General features: G+C 37.2%; 1 protein-coding gene across 6 annotated transcripts in view; it reads left to right on the top strand.

Annotated features, from left to right (window-relative positions):
* The window catches only part of LOC108715880 (collagen alpha-1(VII) chain), a 138,511-nt gene that overhangs the window by 107,205 nt on the left and 14,989 nt on the right, over window positions 1–16,317 (top strand). For all 6 annotated transcript variants that reach the window (XM_018261401.2, XM_018261404.2, XM_018261402.2 and 3 more), the window contains 18 exons: window positions 1,134–1,169; window positions 1,818–1,859; window positions 2,147–2,191; window positions 2,891–2,935; window positions 4,151–4,186; window positions 4,277–4,336; window positions 5,226–5,351; window positions 5,539–5,610; window positions 7,802–7,837; window positions 8,484–8,543; window positions 8,684–8,728; window positions 11,217–11,252; window positions 11,866–11,901; window positions 11,998–12,054; window positions 12,668–12,739; window positions 15,270–15,341; window positions 15,570–15,605; window positions 15,699–15,779. In XM_018261401.2, coding sequence (XP_018116890.1) covers window positions 1,134–1,169; window positions 1,818–1,859; window positions 2,147–2,191; window positions 2,891–2,935; window positions 4,151–4,186; window positions 4,277–4,336; window positions 5,226–5,351; window positions 5,539–5,610; window positions 7,802–7,837; window positions 8,484–8,543; window positions 8,684–8,728; window positions 11,217–11,252; window positions 11,866–11,901; window positions 11,998–12,054; window positions 12,668–12,739; window positions 15,270–15,341; window positions 15,570–15,605; window positions 15,699–15,779 — 993 coding nt within the window. The remainder of the gene's footprint in view (window positions 1–1,133; window positions 1,170–1,817; window positions 1,860–2,146; window positions 2,192–2,890; window positions 2,936–4,150; window positions 4,187–4,276; window positions 4,337–5,225; window positions 5,352–5,538; window positions 5,611–7,801; window positions 7,838–8,483; window positions 8,544–8,683; window positions 8,729–11,216; window positions 11,253–11,865; window positions 11,902–11,997; window positions 12,055–12,667; window positions 12,740–15,269; window positions 15,342–15,569; window positions 15,606–15,698; window positions 15,780–16,317) is intronic.

The following is a 16,317-nucleotide window of genomic DNA, read 5'->3' as shown; positions in this document are numbered from 1 at the left end:
GTGCAGCATGGTTGCCCAGTGGTTATCACTTCTGCCTTGCCGAATAGGAGTCCTGAGTTGGTCCATGATCTGGCCAATATCTGCATGTTACGTGCTGTCCAATTTATTACATTTAGTGGGTTTTTCACATAATAGCATGTTTGTGGGCTAGATTCCACTAAAGGAGAACTTGAGCCTAACTCAAGAAGTAGCTAGAAATGTTACTTCCGAACCAGCCCAAGGCAACCCCAAACCTTTAGCAGTAAAGATCTGTGTCTTCAAAGATCAACAATATATGGTACACATGGAATATAACTGTCACAGTATAAGGCTGATTAGTAATTAATACAGATAATTACTACATGGCAGCACAGAAACCAGTACAATTAGAGTAAACCCCTAAGCTTAGCTTCTCAACAGCTGCTCAGAGCCCACTGAGCATGTGAGTGTCACAGACACTTTCCAAGATGGTGACCCCCTGTGACAAGTTTGAAGTCCTGGATCATTGCTGCTATTGACAAGCTGAAGCTTTAGGCTGGTGCAATGAGTTCAGTATATAAAATATGACATTTTTAGCCATATTCATTTTTAGTGTTTAGTTTTCCTTTAAAATGATGATGTCATAAAGTGAAGTCTGTGGAAACACAATCTTTATAAAGCACTGTGGAAACATATTGGCACTATATGAATTAAGTATATGAATAATAGTAATCAGAATAAAATGTAACATCAGCACCAGTCTAGGTAGTAACATGTTAGAGGTACAGTCTGCAAACTGATAGCTATAGGTTTGACTTCTTAAGTGCAACGTAATGATGTTTGTGTTAAATGACTTTCCTGAATCTTTATTATTAGCATTATTTCTTTGTATTGCTAAGAAGTCAATTCTACATTGTAGGATACAGCTGAGTATGTTGTTTCTCCAGAAAAATGATTGTCTACTGAAAGTCATTCTCTACATATAGAGGGAGGCTTAATAGCAACCAGCTCAAACTCACCATAAAGAATCAGCTAAACTTTATTTTTAACTACAGCATATAGGCTTCATCTTGTGTGTGTGTTTGTATATACTCAAACATATTCAATTTATATGTATATCTTTATTTTATATTACTTGAATGATGTTAATGTTGTTATTTTCTTCCTGTCATTAGTTTGTTGTTGGTCCCCTTGGAGCAAAAGGAGATAAGGTACACAAAATAAAGTATTTTCTGCATCTATACATGCACATTCTGTTTGCAGCCTTTAACCCCATTAGCGCATTAGCTGTGAAATAGACTAAGGAAGTTATTTATTAAAGTCTGAATGCTTAAAAATTCTAGGGTTTTTTTTACTAGCAAATTTTTTGTGGGAAAAAAACCTCATATTTTTGGGGATTTATTATACCCTGAGGCAATAATCTCTGAAACTTCGACATCTCAGACCTGCCGATGTTGTATATAAATCAATGGGAGAAGTCCCTATCCTATTTGGAAGTTTCTGTGTTGGAATTAGCCCAAAAAGACGACTATTTTGCACTTTTGAGGCAAAAATCAGACTAGTTCAGGCTTTTCTGGCAAAAATCCTAAAAATTCTGTCTTTTCAGGAAAAAGCCAGAAAAAAATTGAGCAGTTCAGGAAAAAAATAAAAAAAAATTGTATGGTTCTAATTTTTGCTTGATTTTATCTATTTTTTCCCCGATCCGATTAAATGTTTTTTTTTTCCAATAATAAATAAGGTCAAATTGTGCATTCTAGTTTGGTCGGAACTCCTTTATTTTAGAAATAATTCAGATTTTGCTAAATAACTTAAAACGTTATATTGTGTAGGTTTATAGCATTTTTTTCTTACATTACCAGGGAGCTCCCGGGGACCAGACAGGAGGAATACCAGGAGAAACTGTAAGTAAATGTACATACAAGAAGGACCTTTTACAGATCTAAGTTATTTCAAAGAAATTGCCCTTATCGGTATATATATTATAGTTATCTGTATATATATTATAGTTATAGTGGTGACAAAGTGTTTTGGCCTTTAAACTGACAAATTATAACTCTAAGAAACCAAGTATATTTCTTAGTGCAAACATTTTAAAAATCATTCGCAACTACAATACTCTCTCCTCAAAGTAAAGACCTTACAGATCACACACAGGCTTAACTGATAAAGTATCTTTTGTGTACCTCAGGGGCAGAAAGGAGACAGAGGACTTCCAGGCCCAAGAGGGGAGAGGGTAAGCAGTGGCAAATGCTAAACACTATTCTTACTAACCTATAAATACTGTATGTTCTAACCATAAAAGTAATAAAAAAAGCTACATGCATCTACCGAAATTACAAAGAAATGAACATGTCAAGGTAGCAACCTAGAGGGGTTATGGACAAAGTTTCTGACAAATGTTGTAACCCCGTGAACCTCTAATCACTTACGATTTACAGTAAAAACTTTGGAAAGCCCAGAGTCTGCCATGTGGACTTTACCAAAGCCTAGTTTTAAACAGGTTTGATTGTCCCAGTAATTACAGTGCTGTAATTCTGGTGATGCACTTCCCGTGTTTCACTCGTTGTAGGGTTCTTCTCAACAGAGACATGTTACCGCCAAACCATCCAAACTTGACAAATCAATAAAACTTTTAACCCTCAGATATAATAATCCTTCACCACCTGATGAAATACCTGATGAAGGAGTATTATATCTGAATAATATGTGTTGTGCAGAATAAACAGATGGTTTGATCTTGATGCGGTTCACTAGAGTGAAGGTTTTTGCTAATTTGTGTAGTATGCAAGAATTCACATCATGTCATAAAATGCAAATGTATATGGAAGCTAATGTCACAATATTGCTGTTGATGGTTCAACCCCACTGCACTGTATAAATAATAATCCCATCACATTTTACTTGTTCTAATACATGTTTCATTGGCCGATAGGGAGAAGCTGGAAGAAAAGGAGACACTGGTGATCCAGGAGAAGATGTAAGTACACTTTACAACAAAAACAAAAGCAACAGGACTGCTCCTTCCCATCACCTCTTCCAGATCCTTAGCCTATATCCGTCTAGTAAACTCTGCCTCTAGCTCTAGGATTAGTTTGTTAAAGAGCTACAACTGATAAAACCAAAACCTTCTCAGAGAAAACTAGGAATTGTTTTTTAACATCTGATATAATTACATTTCCCACCTAAAGTCTTTTTAAATGGTGATCATCTTAATGTTTCTAAATTAAAAAACATTGATTTTCAACATTAGCTTTTGTCCATTCCATGTTTGAACTTTTATTTCTTTATGTAAATGAATATTTCTGCTCAATTCTATTGCTGGATGAATTGCTTTTGAGTATTCTACGTTCATTACTTATAAAAGAGGATATGCAGCTTGTTTTTGTTGTCTTTATTTTGTACTTATGGCAGATTGAACATGCATATAAATATATATAAATCCATAAATCAACGTTTTGGTCCCATTGAACATTGATAACCACCAATAAATAACTTCACTTATTTAAAAGTTCCATTTATAAGTTTTTTTTTTTTTTTTTTAATCTGATCATTTGTATAAATACAACAGAATTAAAGTAGGAATCACACCTCTGTAAAAGCTGTTGTGGTTGTTTTATATACTGCTCTCATGTTACCTGACATACATTAGTGGACATATAAGAACTCAACATGTTGTAAAAACATACATTTATTTCATTCACTGGAACTGTTACTGGACATTGGTGTTGGAGACTTGCAGATCTAAGTAATATTGCACCAAAAGGGCAAAAACTTATTATTTTGGGACTTTTTATTAAATGCCAAATCTACTAGTTTATTAAAATCCTTTGTCACACTTCCTCCAATGAAGTGCCATGTAAAGTTATACTGTGATTTAGCTCGTTGTAGTTGTAGTTAGTTAATATGCTTTCTGCTAAGACGGATGTGTTGATGAGTCTCTGTCTTGGCTAGGCTGCCATCACAAAGATCACAATGTCAACAGTATAATAAATAAAAATACTTAAGTCCCAATAATGCAGTTTAAAAAAAAACACAAAGTAATTGTTCCCCTATAGAAATATCTGGAGTGTTTTAGCCATCTGTACAAAAAGATGCAATATCAACATTCTTAATTATAAACTGCAGGAGAATATTTTAATTTATACTAAAAAATAAAAGTGCATTTTAACATGTATTTTTCTTACTGCTGTAGGGTTTCAAAGGATCTTCTGGCCCAAGAGGTGAAAAGGTGAGTCCACAGCTTCCATTCCCTTCCATGTTTCAGAATGCTATGAAATATACACAGAGTCTGATGTTTTATTCTATCTTCTCTAACTAGGGGGAGACTGGAGTTGGGCTACCTGGACCGGCTGGACAAACTGGACCCCCAGGCTTGAAGGTACATAATAATGACCTGTAAAAAATCTTACACTTAGAGGTTTTATTTTTCTGTTTAAAATCAAACACTCCTGGTTCATTTTGTACATAATATACTTAATCATAGGCAACTATCCCTTCGGTTAAATGCATCACATACGACATGTGTCAGGCATGTTTGATTTTAAATTGATAGACCAATGGACTGGAGTCCGAAGCTAATCAGTTGGTTAATATTGTTGTTGCACAGCTTCGTGTGTGGGCCGAACCCTACAGTAATCATCTATAAAGAGGGTTTTGCACCAATGTCATATCAATGGATGAATGTACAGAATAATAGATTGTGAAGGGGGGTCAATCAATTACAAATCTGTCAGGCTACTTCTTTGCCAAGTATAACTATCCCTATAGGAATTGCATGTAATTAAAGACGATTAAATACAGGATTGGTTTTATTCTTATTTAACTCAGTATGGTCTTTTAGCACAGGATTCTTAATTTTTCCTTTCAGATCCAAAGTCCTGGATAGCTTAAGATTCCTAGTTTATCATTCAGCTCAAAAATTATGGGCAGCTCAGTATTATCACTAACAGCTGAAAGAATCCTAGGAGTCATAATTTAAGAGAACTTCAAAATAATTGGTTTTGAAAAAAAAATGTAAAAACTATAAAGGAAAAGGTTTTAATAGTAGGTTCATTGCCACTGTAAATAATTCCAGTAAGATGCTTGAATACTACATTTAGCTTTACAAGCTCTCTGTGAATAGTATAAGAAAATACAAACTATGCACCTAACGATTGCTTTAGTAAGTAGGCAAGAAATAAAAATAAATCATATTTTTTGGAATAGACACGTTATACAAACTTTGTAATCACTTGCAGTTAATTAAACTGCCTCCTTTTATTTACCAGGGAGATGTTGGTTTATCTGGGCCCCCTGGACCTCCTGGACTGCAGGGCATTGCAGGGATACCTGGTCAGCCAGGATTAAGAGGAGAAGTTGGACAGCTGGGTCCCCGTGGCCAACCAGGGGAAAGGGTAAGTGTCCAAACATACTTTAGAAAAAAGACATTGGGAAAAGAAATGTATATGATTACTGCCTAAATACTAATCAGATTATACAGAATGGTGTTAACACAAACAGCATTACTTACAACTCATATGTATCTGAAACCATGTATCATATCAAGCAACAAGTTGAGTGTTTGTTTTTCCTTTCCTAAAGGGTTTGCAGGGATTTGCAGGGAGAGAGGGGAATGTGGGACCACAAGGTCCACCTGGAGCACCTGGAGCAATGGTGAGCTATTTGGTTTTGCCAACTTTTGTATCGCAAGGGAAATTGCATTCTGCTCAAAGTTATACAACTTTCAATGAAACATCTGCTTCTCTAACCTGATGTCCATGTTTTGAGCTTGCATGTATGACTGTGTTTTAGGAAAATGATCTAATACAATGGGTGTTTAGTTTGTGAGCATGGGCAGTGCACCAAGTAAATGTATCCCTTTTGACTACACAAAGTCAACGTTGTGTACTCATTTAAAATTGTTGACCTGAACCATCAGTCAAATGTCCATTGAGCCCACATAGTATAAATAGCCTTCTCAAGGGAAAGAAGTTGGACTAGCCTTATCTAACTCAGCTAGGCCTTAAGTATTAGGTCAAAATCCTTCTAACAAATCTTGGTCCTGTCATGCCCCTCACGCTAAGTATGCAACCAAGTATGATGATATGTTGGAACTGGGACAGGGGGTGGCAACTTTCTGTTATGTTGATTATAAAAGCCTGCCTGGCATTCTGGAAAATCTGTTGTAACTTTTAGGGGCACATTTACTTAGCTCGAGTGAAGGATTAGAATGAAAAATCCTTCAAATTTCAAAGTATTTTTTTGCCTACTTCGACAATCGAATTGGCTATTTCGACCTTCGACTACGACTTTGACTCGAACGATTCGAACTAAAAATCGTTCGACTATTCGATAGTCAATACTTCACCACCTAAAACCAAGCACCAATGTTAGCCTATGGGGAAGGTTCCCATAGGCTTTCTAGACAATTTGGGATCGAAGGAAAATCGTTCGATCGATGGATTAAAATCCTTCGAGTCATTCGATTCAAACGATTTTTGCTACAATCGTTCGAACGAACGAATTGCGGTAAATCCTTCAACTTCGATATTCGAAGTCGAAGGATTTTAATTTGACGGTCGACTATTGAGGGTTAATTAACCCTCGATATTCGACCAATAGTAAATGTGCCCCTTAGTGGTTTTTTTAAGTAAGTGCCTTGTGTACTTTACAAATGAGTACCCTGTGATTATATAACATTATTTTGACAACACATGTATAATATGATGTTTATGATTAATATCTTACCATACACAGGTCCTGAATCCCCTTTGTTAAATGAAAAGATACTGAAAAAGTATAATGGCAGGATACTGCCTCCATCTAGTGGGATCTTGGGATACGCCTACTGGTGGCCCCACTAGAAAACAAAAAGTAAACACACAAGTGCACTAACTAATATAATTGTATATAACTGAGAAAAATAAAATGCAGTTATCAACCTTGTCCTGGGGTACCCGTGTGGTCTTCTAAGTCCCAAGAGCTCGTTACCCCAGGTAGTGCTACCTGCCTCAAATACCTCTCCTGTTGGATAGAGGTAGTAGCTCCCATGTAGCAGGCACCCAAACAACACCTGTTCTCAAACAGGGCACACATGCCGGGACCTTCCAATACCCTTTCCCCAGGCCACTCACTTAGGGTTCAAACTGACTGACAGGCATTCACAGCATCTCACAGGAATCTTAATCTTCACGCCAACTCCAAAACCATCCAGTGTGAGCACTCCCAAGCCTCTTTCACAATTTTCTGGGTTCCGGTATCCCCGAGCCCACTAAGAGCTTCACCACCCATGTGGCATCTATTTGCCTCAGTCCCATCCCGGGATTGAAGGGAAAACGACTGAGCACACAGCAGTTCAGCTTTTTATACTTCTTGCGCAACAGTGACGTCTTCTGGTCAAATCTGTTATCTGCCGGGGCTCATTGCACATGGGACAAAGGACTCCAATTTAGATCTAACACCAAGCTGGCCACAGCAGGGGATTTTTTTTACCATGAGAGATTTTCAGACCATAGGGTAACTTAACCCTATGGATCCCTACATATACTTTAGAGTTGTGTGCACTCATGGATCTACTTCTCACCATGAAAGACAGGGCCAGGCCAGGCTGACATTTGTGCATTTTGCAGTACTTGTTCAGCCAGACTAGGGGTGAGCAGCAGAAAAGATAAGTACCTGGCTTCTCCAAGCTTTGTGCCCTAGACACATTCCTCTTCTGCCTTATCCAGTTCCAGCCCTGATGAAATATTTGATTGGCTCAATATTACCATGTTTTGGACACCACAATTTGGAATTTAGCTTTTTTCAAGTAGTTGTATGGGGGTGCTTAAAATACATTTAATTAATATACTTCTGTTTATCTAAGGGCCCCGCAGGACCATCAGGGGTAAAAGGTGATAAGGTATGTATGTATTTTTTATAATTAGAAAATAATTGAACCTACCATTACAAACAAAAAATACAAGTGATGTATAAATGAAACAAGACTACTTAAAAACACCACAACCTATTTAAAACATGGTCAGGAGAAATTGTCAACCTGATGGCAGTATTTAGTTACAATGGCAAAGCCCCAGAAATGATACCGCTTTTGTACTGATGTCTGAAACATCAACCTCCCAAGATCCAAATCCAGGTTATTTTTGGCCACCAAACCATTCTCCAACAAGAACCCATAATGTCCTGTTTATGCCCCTTACTCAGCCTACATAACAGTTAGAAATATGGAAGACTCCTGAAAATTCCAGAAGGGTAGGGTCGGACTGGGGGGCGTGGGGCCTACTGGGGCTACCCTCTTGGGGCCCCCCTCCTCCGCCGCGTGCAGCCTTCTCGGGCCCCATCATACCACCAGGTTTTTTCCCAGTGTCCTGCCTGCCCAGTCCGACCCTGCAAAAAGGGTTAAGAGAGAGTATATAGTGAGCGGGGGCCTTTATTTTGCAACCCAGTGTAGTAATGAGAGTTCTGTAGTAATGTACCAATGATAAAACTTCAGCTTTTGTTGTTTGTTGTTTCTGCTAAATAGTACAATATTCTTCTTTTATGTATAGGGTGATTCAGGAATTGGCCAGTTAGGCTCTAGAGGAGAAAGAGGTGATGCAGGCCCACGGGTGAGTACTTTGGCTACTGATTCTCCATTAGATGCACAGATGTATCTAGCTCTCTTGATATATACACATAATAGATCAAATAGATAATGGAACATTCTCTCTTATCACTATTCTAACTGCTTCAATGTGTGTCTGTGTAGGGAGAGGATGGTCGCCCAGGGTTAGACGGAGACCGTGGTCCACCAGTAAGTAGTAGATAGTATATATATTTTTGAATGAATTCTTTTTGCATACACACTAGGAAATTTCTTTTTCTGTGTGGCACTCTTTAAATTATATATATATATATATATATATATATATATATATATATATATATATATATATATATATATATATATAACTATATAAATATATATATCTATATAAATATATATAGTCATGTTGTTGAATATATATAAGCTGGAGGATGTCATGCAGCTTCCATTCAATACCCAAGTGCAAGATAAAACATCATACAATATCCAAGAAGACCAGCAACACCGGGACTTTTGTGCAAAACAAAAAATTACTATATAAACAAATATACTAAGCATGGCCTACTATATATACTATCTGGAGTTCTGTATGAAAAGTAGTTATTGCAAATTAATTGATTTAGCATATCATATGCTTTTTATGTGTTCTGTTTATAAGTTAGTAATGTTCGAGGTTCCATCCACTTATTCTGTCACAAGATACAAGGCATTTAGTGCAAACCAAATCTACTGTAGTCACAAGAATAATTTCATTTCAGGTGTGTTTAGGTTCAAACCATCTTATAAGATGTTATGGGTCTGTCTTTAAGTTAAAAAAACACTCAATATTCCATATTTTAGAAAATTTAATTTGGCCTCAACTGCTAGTTGCCTAGTGGAATGGTTATATGAGAATGAAAAAAATACTATTCTCAAGAACTCTCAAGAAGCTGCTGTTCCTTGTTTACATAAAATGAACCAACATAAAGATATAATAGAAATCCAGAGACACCATTTCCACTTTGGAAAATGTTATTTTAACAAAATAAAGTGAATGTTTTCATTTCTCCATTCACACATATTTCCTAAATAAAAAAAAACGGTAACAACTTACCCTGGTGGTCTAGTGGGAGGAGGTCTGCAGGGACGCCTGCAGCCTCCCCGGCGGGGACACTTGCCACGCTGCCACTCCTCTGGGCCACAAAAGTGATGTTGTTAAGATGCGCGGCGCGCTACTTCCTTGTTGGCGTGATGACGTCAGTGGCTCAAAATTTAAAAGTATTTAAACCCCAAAATGTATTTTGCCTTTCCCGTTAGCGAGTTCCTGGTGCTTCTGTGCTATTAAAGCTTCTGCTATTCTGTGATTTGACTACCTGGTTTGACCCCTGTCTGCTTCTGACGATCCTGATTTCCGAAATTCTGACCCTGCCTTGTAACCGACTTCTCTATTCAGTAACCCTTCTGATTGATCTCCTGGTTTGACCCTTGCCTGTTTGACTCCGCTTGTACTTTGCCTGCCCCAACCCGGCCTGATCTGACTTTGCTTTCTGTCTAAACCTTGTACTGCGACCTTCTGCCCAAAAGACTTTACCGTTGTGCCCCTTTGCTCGTTCAGAACCTTTCGCTTTGCACCTCTCCTGGCGGCATCTAATTAGCCGAGGGCTCCTCCCGAGGTGAAAGGCGGAAGCAAGAGTTGAGAACAGGGTGCTTAACATCTGTTCTGAATTTAGGGTGCCAGCCGTGACAAAAATACAGTTGTTTTCTCCTGGAAGAATAAGGGCATTTCTCAGATAGGACAGGTTGTGGATCCTGATACTGGAGAAATACTTCCCTGGAATCATATTAAAGAAAGCTATAATTTAAACAAAGTTGACAAATTTAACTTGGTAATATATGGATATGGACATCAGATGGAAAACCCTTGTCTCAGTTTACATTAGACTTAAATATAATGAAGACCAGAGAAATCGAGAATTTAGATTCCTACATCTTGGTTATGTATTAAAAAAAGGCTTTGGCCCAAATTCATTCTCTTTTTGTCCTAAGTGTAAACAACTACATATTGATGTTTTTCATTATTTATGGTCATATCCCAAAGTAAACTTAATAAGGTCAACTTTAGAACATTTCTTAACCGTCTATACCAAAAATTTCTATAAACTATATCCTAACTCCACAGTTAGCATTCTTAGAATTCAAAAACTATTCTGTTTCCAAAGGAGGTAAAGCAGCTCCGAAATTATCTAAGAAAACAGAGCACTATCCATTTATGGCTATGGCCTCAGCTCGCAAGTAACTTTTTCAACATTGAATTGAGGATATGGCTGCATGCTTAGAAAATATTTTGTTTAATTTACATAGTTTTTGTCTACAAGAGGCTGCTAGATATAAAATTGGTGTCCCACAAAATTATAACTAATTTTACGAATAATTATTTCTTTATTTACAAAGCAGAGAGAAACAAGATACATATTTACAGTTTGATAATTTTACAATTTTAGTCTTAAATTTTACAATTTAAGACACTGTTTGATGTGTCATTCTTTTATTTTTTAATTTGTCGGATCTCATATCTGCATATTATACGTCTTAAAAAGCCACTTACGATCGTCTGCAATTTATAAATGCTTGCTTGGTTATCTTGAAAAATAATAAAAACTTTTGAAAAAGAAAGAAAAAAAAGCTTTATAACATGTTTTGGTTTGATCTCCTTCAGGGTCTTCCTGGAAATAGAGGAGAAAGAGGAGACAAGGTGGGCCAAAGGAAATCTCTTAAAATCTGAGAAGTTTGCTATAGTGTTTCAATTTACAAATAATTACAAATGTTTGGTAAATTTCTTAGTAATGTAAGTCTTAGATTAACTGTGTTGTGTTGTTGAAATAAAGATTAAAATTAGATTCTTGCTTCAAATTATAGAAAGGTGCAACCACACTTTAGAAGAGTTCAACCATTTTGCTGTCTTGATATTTTTACTGTCTTGATATTTTTACCCAATAGGATTTCATGCAGTGGCTCTGTCCATTCTTTGCTATATGCATGATATTGCCCATGACTCAAGAATTAATGTTCTAATTTTTGGATACCACCACCAAGATTGCATAGTTTTTCTGCCTCAACATGCTCAACACGCTGTTGAGTGTTTCCCGTATAGCCAGGGTAATAGGCAAAGCAGTTAAAACTCAAATTCCAGTGTTATCCTAGACTCTACATTATAATAAACAAACTGGGCATGTTTCTCCATATAGCATTGAAACGTTTTAGTTATTCTATCAAATCCCAAGTCTCACACAGCCCTGGCTCAGGTGTTCCCATTATCTTGTAGTAAGATGACATGATGATTTACATTTTTTTCTTTGTGTTCTAAGGGTGACTCAGGCCCAATGGGACTAAAAGGAGACAAGGTAAGTAGTTGTATGGCTTTTATTGTACTTCTTCATAAAGGTGTTCTCTGTTGTGGTTTTTCCTAATGTAGATTTATTTTTACTCCTTCTGTGCAGGGAGAAACACTCACTATCGAGGGACCTCCTGGTCCAAGGGGAAACAAAGGAGAATTGGTATGTGCAACATGGTGAAAACTTGGGATCACTAAGGTCCTTTTGTGATATAGTACAGGTATGGGACCAGTTATCCAGAATGCTCGGGACCTGGGGTTTTTCGGATAACGGATATTTCCATAATTTGGATCTTCATACTTTGTCTACTTAAAATGAATTTAAGCATTAAATAAACCCAATAGGCTGGTTTTGCTTCCAATAAGGATAATTATATCTTAGTTTGGATCAAGTACAATGTACTGTTTTATTATTACAGAGAAAAAAGAAATAATTTATAAAAAGTCTGATTATTTGCATATAATGGAGTCTATGGAAGACAGCCGTTCCATAATTCGGAGCTTTCTGTCTAATGGGTTTCCGGGTAATGGATCTCATGCCTGTACCTATTAAAATACAACAGGTGATAGGTTTCATTAAACCTTAAAATGTAAAAAATCAGACTGAATGTAAAATTATAGATCTTCTAATTTAACAAAATAGAATGCATCAAAAACAGGTTTATTTGTGTTCTCGCTACTTACCTAATTGTACAGTGGGTAATATTTACATGGCAAATGTTTTTATATATATATTTATACATGCTTTATTGTATGTAAATGTTCTATTTGTTTAGGGGGATCGAGGGATAAAAGGTTCAGATGGGGAAAAGGGGGACAAAGGAGATCAAGGTCTCCATGGAGAAAAGGTAAGGATCGGCTGTCATAAATTCAATTTTGCTAGGATTTGGCTTTGAGTAAAGTGCTGTGCCTCTGACACAAAAGTCATTGCATACAAGCAGCGGGGGACAGAACAAAAATAATTCTATGTTCCACAGATCATTAAACCCACCACTAGATGAAAGCTATAATAAAATACTGGTAAGGTAACAATTTGAATCCCACTCTAAGGGGCTGATTTATTAAGGGGCCGATTCATGAAGCTCGAGTGAAGGATTCGAAGTAAAAAAACTTCGAATTTCGAAGCGTTTTTTGGGCTACTTCGACCATCGAATGGGCTACTTCGACCTTCGACTACGACTACGAATCGAACGATTCGAAGTAAAAATCGTTCGACTATTCGACCATTCGATAGTCGAAGTACTGCCTCTTTAAAAAAAACTTCGACCCCCTACTTCGGCAGCTGAAAGCTACCGAAGTCAATGTTAGCCTATGGGGAAGGTCCCCATAGGCTTGCCTAAGTTTTTTTGATCGAAGGATATTCCTTCGATCGTTGTATTAAAATCCTTCGAATCATTCGATTCGAAGGATTTAATCGTTCGATTGAAGGAATAATCCTTCGATCGTTCGATCGTAGCATTTGCGCTAAATCCTTCGACTTCGATATTCGAAGTCGAAGGATTTTAGTTCCTAGTCGAATATCGAGGGTTAATTAACCCTCGATATTCGACCCTTAATACATCTGCCCCTAAGTCTCATATTTTTTTAATTGTCACAAATCTTTTTTTTTAGCACTAAAAATCGTGGATTATACTTTCCTTTAAAAAAATCGTGACCATCTAAAAGATCATGTCAATGGGAGCTGTCCATTTTCAATAATAAAATTTTTCTCTTGGTTTTTGAGTTTATGAAGTGTTTGGGTTTTTTTCGTTGGTGAATTATTACGAAAACGAGGATTTGGGGGGTTTTCATTGTCATATTCAGATTTGGATTTGTTTCACTCTTTTATTCTTTTATTGGTTTGTGCTTTCTTCATTCAGATCTCTTAATAAATTACTTATCATTCATGGTTTTAGTGAAAATTTGTTTTATAGTGGTAAAAAAAACCACTTATTTTGAATACGAATTTTGATAAATGGGCCTCCAAATGTACAGGGGCAAACATATGTGTATCATATAGGCATGGTGTAGGTGCTCTGTTATACAGCACACCTTCCCCCTTGGCTATATAGTTTTAAATAATCTGAGTGCAGGCTCAGATCACTAATGAACCCTTGGAATAAATGGGCTGTGAAACAGTAGCAGCTGTTTAATACAGTGCTCCCTTGCACCTAGTATTGTTCTTTGTATCTAATTCATGATATCTGCTACTATGGCGTAGGAGTACAATGCCCAACAAGAATAAGTCATTACACAAGTGGCATAGCACATATCTTTCTCACAGTGTCGGACTGGGATGCCAGGGGCCCACCAGAAAACCTTAGGTTGAGGGCCCATTTTACAAACTACTATACCTCCCCTCCTCACTCAACCTCTTTATTCTCCTAGTCTCTTTTCTCTACATACTATTCTCTATTCTTCCATTATTAAGCCTCTTTATTCTCATAAAGAAATAGGGAATGACCATGAAATAGGCCAAATGGTTAAAAGCAAGAGGCCCACTGAGCCCTTGGCCCACGGGAGATTTCCTGGTATCATGGTAGGCCAGTCCGACACTGCTTTCTCGGGCGCAATCTTGGCCCTTTGACAACTGAAGCGCTGGAGGGGGTCTGGGGGGGAGTCCATGTCATTAGTGCAGAGAGCCCAATTGCCCTTTCTGCACTAGAAGAGCACAATTTCCAGTTTGAAAACTGAAAATTCAGCTCTTAAAGTTACCAGGAGCAGCTTATTGCCACCACTGGTAACTCGTGGGGTGCTGCTGAACCATCAAAGCAATGCTTGTTTATGCTTATGTTTCTGTTGTGTATTGAGTAGGGATGCACCGAATCCAGGATTCGGTTCAGGAATCGGCCAGGATTCGGCCTTTTTCAGCAGGATTCGGATTCAACTGAATCCTTCTGCCTGGCCAAACCGAACCCGAATCCGGGCGGGGAGGGACTTTTTGTCACAAAACAAGGAAGTAAAAAATGTTTTCCTCTTCCCATCCTTAATTTGCATATGCAAATAAGGATTCTGATTTGGTTCTATATTCTGCAGAATCTTTCGCAAAGGATTCAGGGGTTCAGCCGAATCCAAAATAGTGGATTCGGTGCATCCCTAGTTTTGAGAAAATGCAAAATAAAAACCTTTTTAAAAAAATCTGATATTTCTAATCTAGAAAGTCACTCTAATGTTCCCTCGCCTTGGGCACATCCAGTTTGCCCTATGCAACTACAGAATTTAACCTCAAAACAACTTACTGGAGTAGACTACAGTTGTCTGTAGCCTTGAAATGCCAAAACTTGTCACCTTGTAGATATTGTCAAATTGTCATTGCCAGCATTCTTGGAACACCAAACCACCTTTACTCTTATATTCTTCATTGCCTTTATATTATATAATCTGCCTTAATTTCAACAGGGAGTCAAAGGTGAACATGGAGACAAAGGTGCCACTGGCTTTGTAGGGGCTCGTGGCCCTGGTGGGCAAAAAGTAAGAACACTTTTTTTAATTCTATAATATCTTGTTTATGTCATGCATGGTCAGTATTACATGTGCTGGTGTAAGACAAGATCATCATAATTATATTACCATAACCACCAACAGATATGACCCAATGATGAAATTATGTCAGCTGTGTCAACCTTATTCTAGGTATGGCCACCACATACACACACACATTGCATGATAGATAACTGATTTCTTCCATTGTTTTCCCAGGGAGAAACTGGTGCATTTGGGGAACCAGGAGAGCCTGTGAGTTTGTTTATATTTTATCAACATTACACATTGCCTAATTTAAGTTTTGTTGTAAGCATTAAAAAATGTCATACTTGTGTTTTTCCCCAGGGCATGCCGGGAAAAGATGGGATCCCAGGAATTCGAGGAGAAAGAGGAGAACCTGGAATCCATGGGCTAAAGGGAATAAAGGTGGGATTGTGTTGTCAGTCATACGACTGGGCATGTCTGTAAGCCCCTACAAAAAAACCAACTTTGTCGTTTACTTTACATTATGGGGGTTATTTATCAAAATCCAAATTTTTCAGATTTTTAAAAATTAAAAAGTCTGACCAAACTAGAATCCACAATTTTACCTTCCTTATTTATTATTAAAAAAGCACTATTTATTCTGATTGGGGAAAAACTCAATAAAATCAAGCAAAAACCCGAAAGGTATGATTTTTTTGTTCCAGGATTATACGATTTTTTCAGGCATTTTCCCTGAAAAGTCCCAATTTTTTGAATTTTTAGTCTAAAGCACTGTGTAAGTTTAAATAAAGCACTGTGTGTTTAAATAAATGACGATGATTCCAGCGCAGACCACAGAAACTTCCAAATAGGGTAGGGACCTCTGCCATTGACTGAAATACAACCTCAGCAGATCTGAGATGGCAGATTTTTGGATTCAGACTTTTTGCAGCATCGAAGTTTATTAAATCCAGAAAAATTTTTAGTTAAAAAAAAAAAA

This window comes from Xenopus laevis, chromosome 4S (assembly GCF_017654675.1).
Source record: "Xenopus laevis strain J_2021 chromosome 4S, Xenopus_laevis_v10.1, whole genome shotgun sequence".
Taxonomy (NCBI): Eukaryota; Metazoa; Chordata; class Amphibia; order Anura; family Pipidae; genus Xenopus; species Xenopus laevis.
Note: the sequence above shows the minus strand (reverse complement) of the source record. Positions and strands in the feature narration are given on the sequence as shown.